Source organism: Centruroides vittatus, unplaced genomic scaffold (assembly GCF_030686945.1).
Source record: "Centruroides vittatus isolate TY-2023 unplaced genomic scaffold, ASM3068694v2 contig_917, whole genome shotgun sequence".
Taxonomy (NCBI): domain Eukaryota; kingdom Metazoa; phylum Arthropoda; class Arachnida; order Scorpiones; family Buthidae; genus Centruroides; species Centruroides vittatus.
In genome coordinates this window covers 222188-244742 of record NW_027122604.1, presented here as the reverse complement: position 1 = coordinate 244742, position 22555 = coordinate 222188, and the positions used below count along the sequence as shown (strand labels likewise).

The following is a 22555-nucleotide window of genomic DNA, read 5'->3' as shown; positions in this document are numbered from 1 at the left end:
AATTTTGAAATAAACAACTACTTACGGCTTAATATTTAACACATCGTCGTCAAATTTTTCCTTATTATTCTGATCACAAGTTTCTGCTGGTTTTGATGATTTTTCTGGAGAATTTCTCTCCGTAGAACTTCTTCCTTCTTCAGGCTTATCACAGCTCACTTCTGACAAATCTTCTTCTTCTTCTTGTGGTGTTTCTATAAATCTCACTTTAGGATTTCTTTGACTTTGAGATTGAACAAAATGATGATCGACAATAGATTGGAGCTAATAATAGCAATATTAACGGTGACAAATGAATACGATTAAATTATCTCGCGGGAAAAAAATATTATAATGATACTAACGACATTTAGTGAATCCTTGCGATTTACTCTTATATGTTTCAACATTTCGATACGTTGTTCCATTCATAAGAGTTCTTTCATAAGTATATGCTGATATGTCACTATCCATCTAAAATATAAAAGAAAAATACAATCAGTCTTAGTAATATTTTCACAAGTATTAGCTTAGCTTTCATGTTCAGTTTTACATTCTTTTGAATTTGAGGATTTATTACTTTCAATATATTTAACTAATATGGAAAGTTTGAGAATCGCCAAATTCCACTTTTTAATGAAATTTATGTCATTTTAAAGTCTTTTCTGCAAATTTTTTATGGAATCAGATTTTACTTTATTTAAATCTCATGGCTAATGTAAACATTAATAACAAGCAATGATGACCTAGTTGTCTAATTTATTGATTCTGCATTTCAATGTATGGAAGGTCGCAGTTTCAAAACTTGTTAGAAGCACAGAAGCAGGGATGGTTTGTAACATTGCTAATTATGACTTGTAATGTTACCGAATCTTCTTATACTACTTTGCAAGTAAACTTTTAATTTGCCTACCTGGTAGTTTCAAATTACTATAGTCAACTGCCTAGTCAACTTCAAATGTTGATTTAAAGAACTAGATACTTATTGACAAAATTAGAACTATTTTTAGTCTGAATTTAAGCCACTCATAAAATGATTCAAAGAGTAAGATGTTCTTTTGAAACTAAGTATTTACAACATATTTATATAGTTTCCTAATAGCAATAATTAATACAATAGTCTTTCTTTACAGTGACCTTCAATTTACTGACTCATCATGATGTAACAACCAATAGTGACGGCCCTTGCTAATTTCCCAAAAGCATAATGCTATATTACCATTGATATAAAAATCCCGTAAGTGGTCAGAATCTTGTCAGTGACCTTTCAAACACTGAAACAACAAATGAAGTAAATCAAATTGCTCATTTTGGTGAAAATATGCCTTAACAATAAAATTTAAAAAAATTAAAATTACATTTATTGTATATCAATATAAAAATAATTTTGATATTGTAAATTATTCATTTAATTCATTGAAGAAATTCTAATAGATTTTCTTAAAGACTCCACAATAGATTCAATTATTGTTTTGTTTGGTGTCACGACTTGGTGAATTTACAGACACTTGGCAAATTCATCTATTTAATCCATAATCTTTAGAGACGCATTTCGGGCTTTCACCCCTCTTTAGTCTGTTACGTAATATACATATGTTGTATCTGGTGGACATCTGTCTGGCACTTTCTGCACTACGTCTTCCTACTTACATTCCCCTCCCTGCTAACTTGACTGCTTCCCCCACATGTCTCACAGCGTGTAACCTCTCCCTCCCAGAATGCTGCACACATCCACACCTACAACTGTATAAATATACTTTTTAAGATATTCTATTTAATAGCTTTTATGAATTTCTATGCTTAGGTTAAAGTGACCAGATATGTTAGGTTGAAATGCAGGATGCTTCTGTGTTGTGGGAGCTAAAAATGGGGTGGACCTCTTTTATTGTAGATTTTACTTTCCCAATTATTTATTATTCATTGAGGGTAGCAATAATGCCAGTCAAGGTCAGCAGGTCGTGGCCAGTTTTTTCAAACATTCATTTGTCAAAATTCAATTTCACAATGTTTGCATTTCCAACTTCCCAATGATATATGCATGAGCAAATCTTGTACTCTTGCCAGTTTGTAGAAGGATGTCGCCATTTTGTATTTTATTTTGACTCTGTTCTCAGTCCCCCGAGTATCTACAAGTCTGGTGTTTTCTTATGCATGCATGATTTGGGCATCTAATACTGTGTGTCAAATTGCAACTCCTGACATGTCCCCTTATACCTCTAAGGTGACAATGTAGTTTTCACCTTACAATCTGCCATTAAGAGGGCCTTTCACTCTGCGACCGAAGTCAAGGTCTGTAGACCCTCTGCCCCCTGGTGGAATAGGGAATTAGCTGCCAAACGGACTGCGGTACGAAGGGCGAGATGTAAGATCAGGACTACAGACGACCCGGCATTAAAATCTCTGAGAACCGATGAATATAGAACCCTTTTTAGGGACTACAAGACGTTAATCAACAATACAAGACGAAAGTCTTGGCAGGAGTTCTGCACCACCTCCAACCACTATGGACCATGGTCAACTCCTTATTACATGGCCATTAGAAAGAAAAAACCTCTGACACCTCTGGCTACCATCTCAACTGATACTGACAAGACAATCAACCTCAATGAAACTTACCAAGTCATTTTTACTGACCTCTTCCCACTTGATAATCCAACCAATGATAATCCCAAGCAACAAGAAATCAGAAATCAAAGCCTAATTTCCCTTCTGACTGACGACAATAGACCTTTCACCTCAGAGGAGATAAGTAGGAAATTTCATAAAATCAAAAAGCGTAAGGCCCCTGGCCCTGACTTGATTAACTGGCAGATGGCACAACATGCCTACGAGGCCATACCTACTACTTTCTTAATTATCTTCAATAAATGTTTGGACCTTAAGTACTTCCCAACCATCTGGAAAGAAGCGACCGTAAGGCTAATCGCCAAGACTAAGGACACCTCCCCCACCAAGCCCTTTGACTACTGCCCCATATCCCTCCTGGCTGTTTTGGAAAAGGTTCTGGATGCTTTAATGGGAGGACGGATCCTCCATCACTTGGAGAAAATGAATGCACTTCACCCATCCCAATATGGGTTCAGGAGAAATAAGAGTGCCCACCAAGCAATAGGTAAGATCCTTGATTATGTTCGTGATGCCAAAAGTGACGGGAAACAAACGATGGTGGTCTCGATTGATTTTAAGGGCACTTTCGACCACGTGTGGTAGCCTGCTATCCTGACTAATATCTCAACTGTCCAGCCAACATCCATGCGTTCCTCAGAAGTTATTTATCAGGGCAAACTGCCCTAGCAATAGAACAAGGAACTATAATGTACAAAACCGCTATCACTAGGGGCTGCCCTCAAGGTTCCAAACCAGGTCCAACGCTATGGAACATTCTTTACGATGGGCTTCTCAACTCTATCAATACCTCTGACTTCCCTGGCAACCCTTATCTGCAAGGTTATGCAGATGACACTGTCGTCCTGCTTTCTCACCAAAATCATGGAGGTTCTTCAACAGCGCACTAACAATCTCCTACAAAGTATTCTCAACTGAAGCAAAAACAATTACCTCATCATTAACCATAATAAAAGTTACTGTATGGTCTTTCCTAAGAGAATCCATTACGTCAAAACCGACCATCCGTATCAAGGGCCAAAGGATTCAATGTGTCAATAGTATGAAATACCTTGGGGTAATCCTTGACCCCAAACTGACCTGGAGGGATCACACTCAATATGTGTACAATAAGGCAATTCGTGTCAACCACTCCCTCAGGAGTATTGCCAGGAACTACTGGGGGCTTGATCATCGGACCAGCCAGCTCATCTATACAGGTGCAATTGAACCGATTCTAACCTATGGAAGCGAGGAGTGGGGCTACGCAGCCAACAACATCCATATCAGACGGAAACTGCTCTCCGTGCAGCGTAAAGCTGCGATTGCAATCACCAAATCTTATAGGACCGCTCCAACCAATGCCCTCCTGGTCATCGCTGGGCTCCTTCCTATTCACCTGGTAATCCTTGCAAGGTATCTGAGGAATCTACTCTACTTATGAAACTTCATTTTCGTAACATCACCGAACCTGAACTAAGAAAGTCGATCTCCAAAATGCATCTCCCAGACTCCTTCAGCAAATTGATTAATGACATTTCTAACTACGGGATAGACCTCAACTGCAATATTAACCGGCTCCACCCTGCAATTTCTCCCACCAATAGGATTTACTTTAATTTACCACCCTCACTTACTGGAGTAAATTTCTTCACTGACGGCTCAAAAACCTGGGATGCTGTGGGTGCCTCTGCTTGCCTGGTCAATAGCACTAAGAAACATCATTGGCAAACTGCTCTTCGCCTGCGCAATCAATGCTCTAACAACCAGGCAGAATCCCTGGCCATCCTTGCCACGCTGAAGTTTATCAATCAAAATATCTCCTGCTTTTCGGGAAAAACTGTCAACATCATCACAGACAGTCGTGTGGCACTCCATCAGATAAAAAATCGGAACCAAAAACTGCCCATCATTGACAAAAGTCTTAATCTCCTTAATGAAATCAATAACTCAGCCTACATCAATTTCTATTGGGTTCAGAGTCACTCTGGGAATCCTGGTAATGAAAGGGCCGACAGGCTGGCTAAGAATGCCCACAAGATAGCTGACTCCTATGCTTATGAGGCCATCCCTCTCTCTACTCTTCGCAGAGAACTGCACGAACTACACAGTACCATCTGGCAAAAAGAGTGGGATACGGGCACCACTGGCCGGCACACATACAAATTTCTCCCAAGTGTCAGCACACGTCTTAACTTATCCTTCTTCTACACCAACCATACCATCCCTCAGCTTATGACGGTGCACGGGAACTTCTGGGCGTACCTTAATCGTTTCCTCAAGAAAGGAAACCATAAGTGCAATTGTGACATCGTAGAAGAAGAGGATCCATTCCATGTTTTATTCACCTGCCCTAAGTTCACCTCCTACCGCAGAAATCTGCATAACGTAGTGCAAGCGGAAGGTCATCATTGGCTCTGCAACTTCAGTGTCCTCCTCTCCTCAACACGGATCTTCCATGGGCTGAAAAACTTCTGTAAGCATCTTCCATTAATGAACTTTTACAATGGACGCAGAACGATAACCTAGTTGTTGGACTTATTACTGCTTACATTATAAAGGCTAGCCCCTTTGTGTCCTCCTCCAATCTGCCCCCGCTTATCAATCCTGTTTTTTAGTGGGCGGACATCTGTTTTTTTTACTGTACAACTGTTACTTTTCAGAGCGTACTCTTCTCTGTCTACTACACGCTTATTTGTACTGCTCGCACCACTCTTTATTTTCAGGATCCCATCCAATTGGTCCCTGCGTATCGCTCTACTGTTCTCTTCTTTCCCTCCCCTTTTTCTCCCCCACCCCATTCCCTTCCCCCATCCTTCTCTCATCCTCTCTATCACCCCCTTTCTTATTGGCCACACCCCTGGGTATGCCATTTCTTTCACACACTATCACTATCACTATCACTATACCTCTAAGGTGTGCACCCGTAATGGCACCGCAATTTTACAAACAAGACATAGTCTTGTCAATTAAAATAAAAATTTTGGAATATTTTTCTTATATAAAATAAAAAGTGGAAAATATTCAGAAAATTCGATGTCCTCTGCTTTTGACAGGTCCCCTAAAGATCATTATAAAGAAAGCTTACTGTAACAAGAAAAGTGAGTGAAAAAAAATCCTGTTGTTTTTAAGGTATTTATGAATATCTGAGTTTAAAAATAATTATAGCAATAAGCATTAAGAAATTTGAATCTTTAACATAAACTGTCAAAGTTTAACAAAAAGATACATTGAGCAGGGAATATTATTAATAAATTAAGTTTAGAATGTTTGTACACATTTTGTATGTACGTTCGTGCACACAATATATATTTAAATATATTAAAAATTAAATTTATACCATTTCAACCACTTCAACATCTGCTTCAATTCTAAGATGATATAAAAATGTTGTCAAATCTTTCTTCATTTGAATACTGTTATCTTCCAATTCTGTAATTACGTTAAGTCAAAGTTTTTTTTTTTTAAACATCTGAAACTTCTGCTTATGATTCATATCTAATTGAAAGAAATGGAAATAATATACAAAAAATTACATTCTAATGAAAGGATACGTGCTACTGTAAAAATTCGAAGTTTACAATTCTTCCAGGTTTTATGTTGCTTCAATAAAAATGGAAGCAACATTAAAAGTCCGCCATCATTTATGCTAAGTCAAGGAAATATTTAAATTCATCGTTTGTTAATATTAATAATTATTATTATGCAAGAAATTGATGGTAATAACAATCTGAAGAATGAAGCATATTTAGGAATTAAATATAATTTTGTTTAAATTCTTGGATAATGTTAGTTATTTTGATTAATAAAATGCATTAAAATAATAGAATAAAATATATTTAGATAAGAAGAGAAATAATGTTCTTAAAAAATTAAACTCATACATTATATTTTTTAACTACAGATAGATAAAAAGACAATCTTCTTAAGAAGTTTTAAAAGCCTGAAATTACTAATATAAAACCCATTGTCTATCTGTATGTGCGCAAGTGAATTCCTTATAACTCCTGCAATTTTTGTCCAATCCAGATGAAATTTTGGTTCTATTTGTTTTATGTTCTGATGGAAAAAGTACAGGCTACTTATTTTGTGAAAATATTAGCTATAGAATAAACGTTTTATCGATTTATGATCGGTGATCACACTTACGTTGCAGTAACATTCATGCTTGACGAGAGAATTTCCCTTAAATTGCATTTTTAAATATTTTGGCAAATGGTGTATTTTAAACATACTTCATTAAATTTAAACTAAATTTGAACTTTAAACTAAATTAAACTTTAAAAAAGCCTCATTGTGTCACTTCTATAACAAATTTTAAAAAAATCTTTTCATAGTGACTACACGACATTCTATTATCCAATCGAAAGTAACGATCTAACAAACCCATTATTTAGAAAGTGTTATTGCTCATCTAACTAACATACATACAATTTAGCTTTGTCAAGTATATGCTACCATGTCCTATGGCAAAAATTATGTTACTTTCCAAATGATAATGGGTATATTATCATGAATTAACAGACAAAAGAAATGTTAAACACCCAGATAGTTGTATGCCAAGTTTTGTAGACAATTCTATATCTCAGACAAATATGTAAATTATTGTAGTCCAACCAGATAATGCCACCAGAATGCCTTAAAACCACTACTCCAATATTCTATGAAAAGACTCACAGAGGTTCACTGTGTTAAGCATTTTCAGTGTACCTGTTGTTTGGAAGTCTTGGAATGCCAGGAATTTATGCACGATGCAGTCAAAGACATTCCACACAGCTGAGAGTTTAGAAAGGACCACATCATTGAGCTGAGGGAAGCAGGATGCCATTTTGCTGAACTGCCTGCCATCTGGATCTGGACCATTCTGATCTGACCATGGTAAGGTGTTGGGACAAAGGGACAATTGCTATGACATTTAATCACTTATTACCACTGTCATTATGTTCACACTGATAAGGTTTCCTTCAATGTGTCATTCTTGGTGTAACTTTTTTGTCAATGGATGTATTTATCATAGAATATCTAAACCAATGCTCACTGATATACAGGCTATTATTAGATTTTTGTATTATAATAAGTGCATTGCATACATTGAATGACTAATAGTAAATTATTTTGAAGATCAAAAAATTAAGAAAATTATAGAAAATATACTATAAACTATTTTAATTTTAATCCCAAGGATATGAACAATCCACCAAATATCAATGTTTCCACTTAATTTCTGTGTGCTTTCTGGAAATTGATCAATACCTTTAGGCACTAATAAGGCATTTTTACTTGCGGTAACTTCTCTTACAGAATCTATAAAAAAAAATACATATTTAAATGTTAATAAATTATAACATAATAAAATATATTTTATATTGTGTTTTTATTTATATTACTAAATTTCACAGTCAATAAATATTGAATGGTGGAAAATTAAACAGAGTTAAACTTCCATGGAAGAAAGTGCCTCCAGGAAAGGCAGAGAATTCATTAAGTAGAAAAGATAACAATAGTGAAAAAGAAAACAGTGTTCTGAATAACGTTTTATTCTTACAAAAATATCCTTGTATTTATATTAATAGCAAAACAATGTTATGTAAGACTTTTGATTTTTTTTCATGTATAGTATCTATTGAAATTGAGAAGTATTAAAATTGAAATAATAAGTACTCTTACATATTTATATTAAAAATTAATCAGTAATCTTTACTTGTATATTTTAACAAAAGTTGCTAGTTTCAATAAACAATTCTAACTTTAGATGATAAAGACTTTCATAGGAATGTTTTCTTAGGTTTGAATTATACAAACAATTTTTTTGTAAAATAGGGCTGGCGGAAATACAGTATTAAACGTAAAAACACGTAAACAGATAATAAAAATATCTTCTTTACTCGCCACGTTCAATCACCAGGAACAAATTATTCTCCACAGCAGAGACGACCTTTCTTTAGAGGCTACGCCTCTGCCAAATTATGTAGAACAGTCTAAAATGGGTGTGGCAAGTAAAGAAAATATTTTTATTATCTGTTTACGTGTTTTTACATTTAATATCAAAACAATTGTTTATTTGAAACTGTTCTTGAATACAGATATATTTTAACTTTGTTATGAGAGTACAGATTCTCAGAACAGAGAAATATTTTGCAATGTGGCAATATGCCATATTAATGTATATATTAGATTTAAGTTTTCTTTCTTCTTTGTTCTTCCTTTTGTTTTCTCAAGTTTTCTATTAACATTCCTTCCTGTGGGTGGGGTAACCCTTTACACAAACCACATTAAACAATGGGAAGTGAAGTCCCTGAAGCTACTAAAATGATAAGAAGGTTCATTCTTGGATCGGACTCTCAGTGAAGGTAGACGTGCGAAAGTTACGCTCCTGCTTGTCGTCAAGAAGGACAAAATGATATGAAGGTGGCCTACAGAAAGAGAAAAGGCCCTGCTAACGTAAAGAGAGAGAGACAACGTCCCTTGTAAAAGGAGAATCTTTGAAGAGATCCGAAAAAGATCAGCAAGAAATAATTTAGAGTGGTTCCCCACCAGAAGAGCGTCAATACCAAACGGAGAACTCGGGTATTCCTTATAACCTCCTCTATCATACCTCGTACTAAAACTTCTTGCTATTCTTCGTTTCCTTTTTAGTTTATAATTTAGTGTAAGTTAATCGTAAGATTACAAGTCCATCTTTTCTTATTTGTCGCAAGTGTGTTTTTTTGTTCTGTATTTGCTCGATTCTTCGCCCCAGTTTGGGATACTGTATAACATTAAGAGTTGGAATCCGAAAGAATCTTGTATATTGCTAATCATGTAAAGAAAATTAAATAATTATTGTTATTTTTTTGTGTACTGCCTCTTGTGGACTATTGTACACTTGTGTGACTATCGCAGCAATATGAAAATCAATTGTTTTTTATTTTATTCTTTCAACTTATAAAAGTTTGTTATGTAGAAATTAACTTCCTGAAATAGGAAAATTTTTAAATATAAAATGACATTTTCAACATTCCACAAAAAAATTCATAATACAGAACTTCATTATACAAAAATCTGAGTGTATTAATAAATTAAATGACTTTTTAATTTAATTCATTAAATGAAGTTAAGAAATAATATGCTGGTAATATTAATCTTGATATCGATATGAATAATTTTGGTCTGCAATTTGAATGCTTTTGACACTGTCTGTGATCTAGAAAAAATAAGTGTCAAAATTTCACAATTAGAAACAATAAAGATGCTAGAGCTGGATGAACGTTTTTCATCACACGAATCAGATACAGCCATTCAGTAAGGAGTAAATGTCATCAGATGGTTTTATGTCATTTTCTACAACATAGCTAGGTGGATGAATGCAAAAATAGAAATTAATAAAATAGTTTGCAATTTTCTTGAAATTTTTGATAGACTTTTTTTTAACCTCTGTTTACTTGTGGACATCAAGAAGGTCTTTTAACAGCAAATTGGTGGGGGGACAGGCCTGACATATCTGAGACAGACCACCCCAAAAAATTCCCGAGGTTTTTGGACCCTCCAGATTCATTTCCAGGTTTCCCAGAGCAATATGTTGACATCCTAACCACTTGGCCATCTAATTATACTTCCTATTCCTTTTATTACAAAGATGAAAAAATAAAATAATAAATCTATTTCTACAAAGAACAAGTATGTCACTAAGATGGTTGTGTTGTTGTCATTCATCTTTGATTTATTCTTTTTTCTACTAGATAGCATAAGAATGAAGTGTAGTGGATATCAGTGATGTGAATTGTGCAGAAATCACATGATTACATGTCTGGTGTAGTGAAATTACTCATGTGGATACTCAGTTTTAGTAAAGAATATAAGTTTCTTCTTGAGAAACTTAAGAATATTTAGTAGTAGTTTGTGTCGTTCTTATATATTGTCAGCCTATATTGTTGTTATAAAAATAAATTGTTTTCTTTTGATTTCTTTAATGTTATTATTGTAAATTATCATCTCCTTTAATGTATGCGCGGTTTTATTTGTAATCGATATTTGTAAAAAAAAAATAAATAAAAAATTACTTTTGTTTACTTTTGGGCGGTTTTTTGCATGGCAGCATTGTTGGTGGTGGGGTTGATATGCATGGGATTGCGGACCAGCACAGGGCATTTTTTCTGGTTCCGGACTTTCAGCTGTTAGGAGTGTGTCGTCCTTTGGGGAGCTGTAGATGTAACTAGTGAATTTTTCTTTGTTCGTTTGTGGTGGAGTTTGGTGATCTTGTAATCCGTCTCCATCGCAAAAAGGAATAGTGAAACACGGGATAGAATTTATATACGTGAGTTAAGTGCCTGCTTTGCAATATTACCGAGTGGACATTTTTTGTTTGTTGGAATTTTTTTGTTTTGTTTTAATTTACTCTTTGCTAAAGGACTCTGTGAACCGCTACGTGCTCTGCACCCTATTGTGTGATGGATAACGTGTATATCTGTATATATGATTTTGTAAATAAAGATTAGTTTTAAGTGACTGTCTTGCTTCTCTCTCCTTGTGGTAATCAAAATCACCCATTACCTGCGAGTTTTAACACTACAGATCTTCGCAGTTCTCCACAAGTTATAATTTATAATCACTTACTCATTTTCTAAGATTAAAACATTCTTACCAAGAAACACTTTCCAAGATTTTTCATAAGGTGATTGTCTCCATCCATAAGGCCAACCAAGAATTACTGTATTGTGTTTCATTCCACCAAGGCCAGCTGTCTGAATTCTACATGTAATTTTATAATGCACAAATTAATGCCTAAATATTGTAATGTATGCTAATATATATTAAATAATTTCTCATTAAAATAAATCAATCTTTATTGACATAGAAAAAGTCCTCCTTTACTGTTAACAGAAATATTTAACTGTATTCAGGAATTAAATGGAAACTTTTTTGAATTATTGTTTTTAATAATTAAAAATAATTCTTACATTATTTATTAATTATAAAACTGAGTTTTTATTAGTTTATCACAACGACAAAGAAATTTGATATCATATAATGCATGTATATGTTACTGTAAATTTTTAGAATCAAATTACTATTACTGTCACAAACAAATCAACTCTCACAAACTAGCATTTATATTAAAAGTATAAAATACGATATTTTTAAATTTTAATTAACAAGTAAAGTAAGTACAAGTATATATTTTTAAAAATAATTATAATTTATACAAGCATTAGAATAATTTTTTTTTAAATTAGAATTTTAATTGATTTCATTATTAAATATTAATTCTGACAAGTAATAATTTTATAGCTTAATTCAGCTAAGTTTAAATATTTTATATTAATTAGATATATATCCTATTTATTTACTACCTATGTATTAATATATGTCAGCATTTATCTTTGTTGTTTTGACTATTGATGTTAAAAAAGTTAAAGGAACTAATGTCAAATTCTCTGGAGTAATTTTTAAAAAGAATATACATTTTGAACTGAAAGACAAATGTTTTTTACATATTGTTACTTTATTTTAATATAAAATTGTTTTGTGTGTATATTTCATTTCTTTAAATATTACACAACCATACAATCGCCATAATCGATCAGGTTATAAATTCACTATTATTGATGATTAGATACTAAGTAATTTGGTACTAGATGTAGACGTTAGGCACCATCTCTTATCTAAATTAATTATTATAATTTTTAATAATAATTTTTTAGATTTTATTTACAAAATTCTTTAAATACTGAAATTAAACATTATCAACTTATCAGAAATTAGCTGCAGTATGTAGTGCAAAGTACACATTAGTTCTACATTTAAAATCACCCACTACTTTTTAATATATTAAAAATATAATTATGAAATATTCATAAATATAGAAGATTCCATTTATTGTAATAATGCGTACAGTAGAGCATCGATTATCTGACTCAATTGGGGACTGAGGTTGGTCAGATAACTGAAATAATGGATAACCGAAAAGTATGAAAAAATACATTATTTGTATAGTGTATTAGTATATCGCTATTAACCTACTTCGCGTTGAATTTTCATCGATGTTAAGCCTAACAAAATTATTTTTAAAATAATAATCATTGTTAAATTATTTCTTTATTTTGCACAAAAGAAAAAATAGAAAATTAAGCCTGGTTTAAATACTGGCCTCCCTTTCGTGGTCGAGCCAGTGTTTCCGGCTAAAACACGCAAAAATTTAACAAAAATAATATTAAAGTAGCCAAGACATAGCCAAATATTGTAGCGCCACATCACTAGTGGACATTTGAATTTGCCGACTAGAACGTAGTCCGTTAACCGATGTGACAGTTGATCGGGGGTCGGATAATCGATGCTCTACTGTATTTTTATCATCTAATGTTATATGTTTTGGTACCTACAAGTTTCAATAAGTATATTTTTACTTATAAAACTATATTATAATCAGAGTTCAGTTATTGTTATCATTATCTTTGATTAAATAAGAATTTTTATGCTCTTTTTTCATATTAGTCTTCAATCTTTTAATCATTATTTGCTCTCAAAACAGTGGTTTAAATTTACATAACTGAAGTACTAAATGCCAGCAAAGCTATTGTTTAATGGCAGTAAAAGAAAAACAGTACTGGATGAATTATATAATTTTTAACTTGAATATTTAATAATTATAATATAACTGTTTTAAAATATCCTTTTAATGTTAGTCAGTAAAACTAGAAATTGTCATAATTGTAAATAGAATCATCCAGTATTGTTTTTTTTTTACTGCCATTAAACAATAGCTTTGCTGGCATTTACTACTTCATTTATGTAAATTTAAACTACTGTATTGGGAGCAAATAATAATTAAAAGAGTAATATTAAAACAGAGCTTAAAAAATTTCTTTGTTATTTCTAATTATTAATAAGATTATTATAATGTCTATATGAAATGACTTGTTATATTAATTTTTACTTACAAATGACAAATGCCATCAGATACATTTTTAGCAACAACAACATCAGCAAAACCTTTCACTTTTTCTTCTTCCATTATTCTTCTTAAACTCTGAATGAAAAAAAAATTGTAAATTTATATGAATAAAAATTCTTATTCTTAAATTTAAATTAGAATTATTTTCATATAAACTTACTAATTTAGCTGCCTGGCTTTCACTGTACATTTTAGAATAATCTCCTTCTAAAACTGAACATATTATTGTGAGTCCTTTTCCTAAAAAAATTTAGAAAATAAAATTTATGTAAACTTGAACTAAAAAAAATAATAATGAAGAATTCAGTTACGTATATAAACTAGACTTTATTGCTTAAATATTTCACATTCTAAGAATATTTTCATACGAATAAAATATCGTCATTCCATGATTTTTTAAATTTAAAGTCATAGATTAAAATTTTTAAATAGTATTTTAGAAGCTTAAACTAACCCGCTTTCAATTGTGAAGCAAAGGTAAATAATTTTCGGTATCTAGGACTTAATTCTTCATCTAACTTGCAGAGGACCAATACTTGAGGTCTCCAATTTTTTGTATGTGGTGGACCTTCTTCTAATTTTAATAGACTGTATCGTGCAGCAGAAAGTGCGAGACCATGTATACCATCACCCCATTCTTTTTCAGCTCTAAAATAATACATGAATATAAATTTATAAATGCTTATAATTAATAAAGTTATCAATTAGTTTATCTAATTAAAAAAATATTGTATATTTATCATCACTATTTTTAACTGCTTTATTAATAGTAATATGTTCATTGCAACGCACAGTTATAAATAATATAAAAACTGTGTGCGCACGCATAACTTAATTTTATGATGATTTATATTTGTTAAGGAATCCATAATTTTTATGGACAATCTTGAATTATTTGAATTCTTGAATTTTTAATGGATGCTTATTACATCTTTCTAGCTGTTAACAATTGTTGCATTTTATTCCTATTTTAGGAGAAAAACTTAATCAACTTTTTACATATAAAACATTTTCTTCTCCATAAATTTTTATTTTGTCTGCACAGTAATTTTGGAATTCATGTTTCTATAAATAAAAGAGCAGAGGTTTATATATTTGCACATCTATACTATTTGATTTATATACGCAAGGTGTGATCAAGAAACTGGATTTGGTCTATAAAGATTTTAATACTTAACTAATTTAAATCTGACCATCATCCTCTTAACAGTAGTCCTTCCCTGCATTTATACAGCAATCCCATTATTTTTGCTAAGCCTCAAATGCTTTTTGGAAGTCATTGGTTTGAAAATTCTGAAGTACTTCCTGCAATTCTAAAAGAATCAAAATTTTACCTCAAGCTTCAATTTCACCTTAGAGAATGAAAAGGAGTTATAAGGGGATAAATCTGGTGATTAAGAAGTGTGGAAGAAGACAAATGTTGTTTTTCTCCAAAATCTCTCATATTTTCAAGGCCACATGTGCAAAAGTGTTCTCATGATGAAGGAGCCAAGTTCAGTTGCAAAGTTCTGATCTTTTGCAACAAATGTCCTTCACAGTGACTCAATGTCACAGTAAAAAGTCTGACTGAAGAAACAAATTCCCAGTACACAATCTCTTTATGATTGTAAAAAATGATCCATAGCCTCGTTGTTGTGTTACTGACTTGTCTTGCCTTCTTGGGTATCAGAGATTGTGGTCTTGCCTATAGCTTGTTTATGATAGATTATGAAAATTTAATGTAAAATTTAACTTTGCTCAAATTACAAGATCATTCCTGAATCACAACATAACACTAACACATTACAAAATAACATGTAGGAAGTGTCCCAGTTTGAAAAAAGCTATCCCATTTGGCATACTAATACTCAAGTGTCTAAGACATTAATCCTAGGTTGCATTAATCCATCATACATGTGGTGCAGTTAAAATGAAACCAGATTGTTTTCACTGTTGGGTAACAAAACAAAATACAGTCTTTGAAGGATGCAAATATTCATATGATTACATCCTTCATATGTACGCTTTATAATATACATAATTGTTTTAAATAAATAACTGTTAATTAATTTTAATATTTTATACTATTATTATGTAATTATATTTTAAGTCTTTGAAATTAAAAACAAAAATATAATTCATTGAAAAATGTAAATTTTCATAAAATTCGTAAAATTTTAAAAAATATATATATTTACCCTCGATATTCAATATATTTATAAATGCAGCCAGCAATAACCATTGCAGCTAAAGCATAATACCAACTGCTAAGGAACATCACTACTAAACAAAGACCAACTCCAAGTAATGAGAGAGACCTAAAAAATTCCTTTTATTGTATATAAACAATTTGTATACAACAACATTATAGCATTACAAAAATTTAAATTAAAAAATACATATATATTAATTTTGTATATTACTTTTAAATTTTATATATATATATATATATATCTTTCCAAAAAACAGATTTTCATTTAAATTTTTGTCAGTGTTTTTATTTCTATAATAATTAATACAGGAAAAAAACTATATTCACCAATGATAGTATCTAAATCTGGGTCGCCAATTAGGAGCTCTCAATAAACTCTGTAGAGTACAGGCCAGATTAACAAACATATAACACATTAAAAAGAACCTGAAAAAATTTTTTAAATTTTAGTTTATTAAAATTAAGCATTTATAAATTATAAAAATTTATTTACTTACATAGTAAGTATAGGTGCAATGTAATCTAAATTTCCAATTAAAATGCCAATTTCACATATTGCCAAAGTTAAAAAAAGTGCCCGTGTCGGTTCGTTTCTGGCAGAACTAACCGAAAACACATTTAAAAAAGGAATAATCTGATCTTTTGATATAGCTTGAAGTAATCGTGGAGCTCCTGATTTATAATAATTAAAAAACAAAAAAACTAGTATTTAAATTACAAAATTAATATTATAAATATAATAATAGATAGCAAAAACAAAGATACAAGTACACTATTATATACAAAATTTTTATTAATTATAATTCTATTTTTAAAACTAATTTTAAGCTTACAAATATTAATTCTTCTGTCAAGTATATTTGTCAAATTTGGTATAAAAAGTATAACAACTTGGAATAAATACTTTCATACTTTGTATTTAATTTATTATTATAAAAAAGAATTTTTCCCATTATAAAAAAATCTTAAAGTAGAGAAGCATCTTCAAGATAATACACTACAAAGAAATTAATTCAGCTAATTGAAAATATTAAAAAGATTCAGTATACTTCCAATTAGCTTATTTTTGATTACTGATAAATGGTAAGAATTAATCATAACTATTTATTCATTGACTGAATTTTATCAATTAAATGTATAAAGCTTTATGAACTAAAAATAAAATTTCATTACACAAATTTTTTGAAGAACACTTAATGTGTATTTGATTTCATAAATTAAAGTTATCATTCTTATTTTATTCATTTCATTTTACTTATAAAATTAATCTGGATAATCAATGATAAAATTTGTATTATTTAAAAAATACTTATTATTCTTAATTTGCTCATTACCAGTAAGAGACTGTAATCCAGCTCCAATAGTAGAGAGGAAGGACCCAACTACAATAACTATTGGATGAGGCCAGGCTAAATGAGCCACTGCTAATCCTCCACCAATACTATCTCCAAATCTATAATAATAGCAAAACTATATATCAGCATATATTTCTCTGTAAAATTTAATTCATAACTAAACTAATTTATGTTAAAAATATTAATCCATTATTTTTAACATAAGCAACTTAAAAAAAAAAGCTAGGAAATTTGATAAATGTTAAAAAAAAATATATATTTAAGACTGTAAAGAATGTATCTCTAATAGCAGTAATGTGCAAAAAATAGATAGATGATAGGTAGATGACTTAATACACCTTTATATTAATAAAAGTAGTGATATATCTAAGATTTTGAGAATACAAGTGCTGCTGAAGACAGACTCATGGCATGTACTTCCTGTTGTTTTTGGATAATGTTATTTTTTTTTATTTTTAAACTAACAAAACTGATTGCTTTGGTATCAAGGGGATGCTATAGCACCATAAGCACTCACCCTGGATATATCCTAACTTTTGGTGATATCATTTCAATTTCATCAAATTTACTTGTGTTATTCAGGAGTAAATTTAAAAGTGGTATTTCAACAGACTAGTTAAGTAAGAAGAAAAATAAATCTATAAAATGAAATCTCTAAAAGTATTTCTAAAATTTTAGCTACAGTGTGAATTAAAATAAAAAGTTACAAAAAATATAGAAACTCTTCACCTACAATTCTGTACAATTACAATAATGCTAACAATTATAGCCAAAATCTGTATGTAAATTTTGGACAATCATCATCGTCTATCCAAGGACACCAACCTATGTGGAATTATCGGGCTAGAAAACAGCTATAGCCATTTTCTAGCCCAATAATTCAGCATTGGTTGGTGTCTTTATATATAACGGGTTAGTTGTTGTTTATTTGTGTCTATCCAAGATCTATATAAGAAGGTCAGGACACGCGTACTGGAGCCGCCATTTTGGGACTTTTTAAGTCACATGTTTAAAATAAACTTATACGAGCAGTCAGTTTTGTACGACATTAATTTAACTAAAATTGCATAAATTAGTTTAATTAATGTCGTATAAAACTGACTGCTCATACAAGTTTGTTTTAAACATGCGACTTAAAAAGTCCCAAAATGACGGCTCCTGACTTTCTTATATAGACCTTGAGTCTATCCTAATAAAAACCATTTTTTTTTTATTTTTTAAATATTAAAAGTTTCTATGATCATGTTTCAAATCTGTAATTTAAATAACTTTTTAATGTATGTAACTTAACAGATTTAAGGTGTAAAGTTAATTTAATTGTATTATTACATTTTTGTTTTAATAATGCATCATTTTAATTGTAAAAACATTAATGTATTCAACTTTATTCCTGTGACAGGGTTCTAACCATTACTGTTTGATAAATCAATACTACAATATTAAAAGTTTACAATTATATAAAAATTACACGATACTTATTTATTGGATTCACAATGTTTAAATAATTTTAACATTAATAATTACAAAACTTACTTATCTCTGAGAAACAAATTATCAAAAGATGCACCAAATAGTAACACACCAGAAAGATCTATCTAACTGTTAAGTAATATTTTTTAGTTGGAAAATTAAATTGTACAGTATATATTATTTTAAATTACAATTAACATGATAGATTTCAATTCTGTTCTTATCAATGGTACAGTTACAGCCAAAACTTGAAATATATTTTTTTGTCGTAATTTAAAAGCTAGAAATTAATTTCTTTTGAGCTTTGAACTATTTTACAGTCTGATAATCAGAATTTTAATACAAATTTAGTTAAATCTTCAAAAAACTTAAAGTTATCATTATTAATTTTGTAAAGATTTATTTATTTAAAAGATAAATGCACATGAAAATATACATGTTATAAGTGTGAGGGTGCAAGTGGTTTAAATATATAATAGGTATATATATCTCTTAAAAGAAGATATTTTTTCCTACACCCATCCTAGAGTCAGCGTGGGATAGTGCAGAACAGATCATCCTTCAAAAAGTTACCTTAGCCATCCAGTCATTTTGAATATTTTAAATTATACCAAGTGTTTGATAGAAAATGCACTATAAGAATGCATGACAAAGCAAGAATGCCACCCGGCATGAAATACAGGGTTTTTTCAATATTATGTGGAAAAGTTTTGACTGTTGTGCATTAATGCCTTATAAATCTTTTTCTATTATAAATTGTTTCTCTTGTTGACAATATGAAAGATATGGCTAAAATAAGTTGCACTACATAGAAAAAAACACAAGATTATGAAATTTAAATATTATTTTATTTCATGGTGCTTTGTTGAAATGAAGAAAAAAGAAACTCTTTTAAAATCTAAATGAGAATGAAATTATTTGCAAGGACATTTTATTTCACTAACCATTTAAAATGGGCATCCTCCACCTTATGACAATACACAACAAAATCCATAAATTCTTCCTCAACCCTCATAAGCTGCTCTGCCATTATCTGTGTGGAAGCATCAATTATGTGCTGTTGTAATTATATAATATTTGTAACTGCTGTTCAGAAAATGCTTTCATACAGGGTGTATCAGAATGATGTTTTAAAAATTTGGGGGATTGTAGAGGATGAAATTTTGAACATTTGGTATCAGGAACCCATAGCCAGAAATGTGATATAAAGTTTCTACAGCACTTTGCACTTTGCGCTCGGTATGCTGAATGAAACAGAAGAATACAGTATTTATGACAAGTTTTATTGACAAAACAGTAGAGTACAATCAAACTGTACATCGAATCAGTGGCTGCACTACTTTAGAGTAAATTTTCAATGTGACAACCACCAACTTCGTTACATCGTGTGCAACGATGAACCATGTGTTGTCCAACTCTCTGTAAGATGTCACGCTCCCCTCTGATGGTATTAAATGCTGTAAAGATGCACTCCGTAAGCTCATGAACTGTTCCTGCAGGTGTTGCGTACACAAGGGACTTTACATAACCCCAGAGGTAGAAGTGAAGAACAATAACATGATGGAATGGGTAGCTACCAAAGTGAAGGACGGTCAAGCACTTCCTACCACTGTAGAAACTTTATATCACACTTCCAGCTATGGGTTCCTTATATCAAAACGTTCAAAATTTCAATACAATTCGCCAAATTTTTAAAACGTCATTCTGATACACCCTGTATAACCCAATAAAAGAAATCTTATAACATCAAATCAGAAAAATGGGAGGCCATGGATATGGACCATCTCAGCTAATTCACATGTCTGGGGAAGGTGGCATCCCATTCTCTCTCTTATTTGAATATCCAAATGAGCTGATACTTCCACACTTCAGTGAAGTTGAATATAATCATAAAATGATAAATGAATAAAATGTTTTATGATTTAAAACAACCTAGAAGTTGTTGCTCAATCACCAATTTTTTTTTTTTTTGGTAGATTGGTCGCTATTCCTATATTTTACATTAACTTTTCCTTCTTTTCAACAAAGCAGTATGTAATAAGATGTAATTTATTTAAATTTTTCTGTTTTTTCTCAGTTAGCAAAACAAATTTCAGAGACATTTGCCATATTGTAGACAAGAGAAAAAAATTCCTAATAGAAAACAGATCCCTAAAGCATTAATGAAGAAAGTCAAAAGTTTTTCACAGAATATTAAAAATAAGACAAGGCCCCGTACTTTATGGTATGCTGGGTGGCATTCTTTGTCATGTGCTCCTATGGTGCATTTTTTAACGGAACAACCGGTATAAATAATTTAAGATAAATTTCAAACTAAATTATTAATTTAAGAAAATAATAAAATTATAAATTCACGAAAAATATTAATTTATAAAATACAGATTAAAAATATTCAAAATAATGAAATTTAACTACAAATACTGTTTGTAATTAAAGGTTATATATAATAAAATCTTTAATAATCATTTATATATTTCAGACCCTATTTTTTGAATTGTAAATATTGTATTACATTGAAATTAGCACATTATTGTGTTAATTTCTACATTTTTTTTTTAAAGGATACATACAAAAGTTGTTGTTAATTGTGCAGCAAGTGTACCAACTGGAATAGCTTTTTGTGCATCAGCCAAATCACCAGATCTGTTTGAACCAGCCATTATTCCTATAAAATTAAAATTTTTTTATGAACATATTTCTATAAATATTCATTACAAAAAAAAGTTGAAGAATATTTTTTAATAATAATATAAAATAGAATAATAATATTAGAAAAATTTTTAAATGTACAGTAGAGCATCAATAATCTGAAACAACTCAGTACTGGGGTTGTTCGGATAACTGATCATGTACAAAAAAATATATTAACCTATCTCATGTTGAAATTTTTCTCCGTTGCATGTTGCTTTGCATTGAATTTTCGTTGATGTTAACCTAACGAAAATTTTTTTTAAATAATAATCATGGCTATTGTGTATCGTTAAAAATTATTTCTTTATTTTGCACAAACAAAATAAATATATTGAAAAATATAAAAACAAAAAAAAATTATATTTCAGAAGTTAATCTAGTATCAAAAACACACTGATTCAGCACAACACGTCCCCCATGCAGTCCTCAGAAAAGCACCATACAAAACAACAAAACCTCACCACTCACAATGGGGAAAAAACCTCGTTCAAATACTGGCATGTCCTTAAGTACCCTCTCATGGTCGTGCCAGTGCTGCTGCTAAAACACGCACACCAACAAAAATAATATTGGAGTAGCCCAAGACAGCCAAATATTGCAGTGCTACAGAAGAAATTTGAATTTGCCAACTGGAATGCTTTCGGTTAACCGACGTTTCGGTTGATCTGTATTCGGATAATTGAAGCTCTACTGTAATTAATTAGATTAAAAATTGCATTAAAATAGCATTTTTCAGTCAATAATGTAGTGGGATCTGGTTAAAATATGCAATTACAGTAAGCATTAAGATTGATAATTTAGTAATATGAACAATAATATAATATAATGAAAACTGACAAAAATATGTAAGACGTTTTTAAAATTGAAACACACAAATAAAAATCTTATAAAATGAGTAAAAATTGTGCATAAGCAATACAAATGATCATAATTAAAGAGTATATGTTCAAAGTTCTTTGTAGAAAGAACTATTGGGGCAAATTGCAACCAGATTTTGTATACACATTGCCCCGCGTATACAGTTTCGATTTTCAGGAAAAAATTTTACTTTAAAATTCAGCTGAAAATGTGAAATTTGGTACTGTTGACCTCAATGTGCATATTACATATGCTTTATAACAAACTTTGAAACTTAAACAAAATATAATAATTTTATTTCATTTGCAGAAGTGAATACAAATGTGGAATTGACGATTTAAAGGCTCTGATCTCCATGGTTTAAAAACTGCATTCGCTCCATACACATCATTTGCAATTCTGATCAGCGTGGAGAATGCTTTGCAATTCCTTTTATACTTGAAATTTGTTAGAAAATATGCATATTAATGAGACAGC

The 22555-nt window shown here is 30.8% G+C and overlaps 1 protein-coding gene across 1 annotated transcript in view; it reads right to left on the bottom strand.

The window, feature by feature from the left end:
- The window catches only part of LOC136984363 (solute carrier family 12 member 6-like), an 83407-nt gene that overhangs the window by 5146 nt on the left and 55706 nt on the right, over window positions 1–22555 (bottom strand). Inside the window, 16 exon segments of the mRNA XM_067281321.1 lie at window positions 26–264; window positions 345–407; window positions 409–453; window positions 5924–6015; window positions 6138–6227; window positions 7771–7887; window positions 11204–11310; window positions 13500–13588; window positions 13674–13753; window positions 13968–14161; window positions 15691–15810; window positions 16032–16130; window positions 16202–16376; window positions 17039–17157; window positions 18593–18650; window positions 21096–21194. Of these exon segments, the coding sequence (XP_067137422.1) occupies window positions 26–264; window positions 345–407; window positions 409–453; window positions 5924–6015; window positions 6138–6227; window positions 7771–7887; window positions 11204–11310; window positions 13500–13588; window positions 13674–13753; window positions 13968–14161; window positions 15691–15810; window positions 16032–16130; window positions 16202–16376; window positions 17039–17157; window positions 18593–18650; window positions 21096–21194 (1786 nt within the window).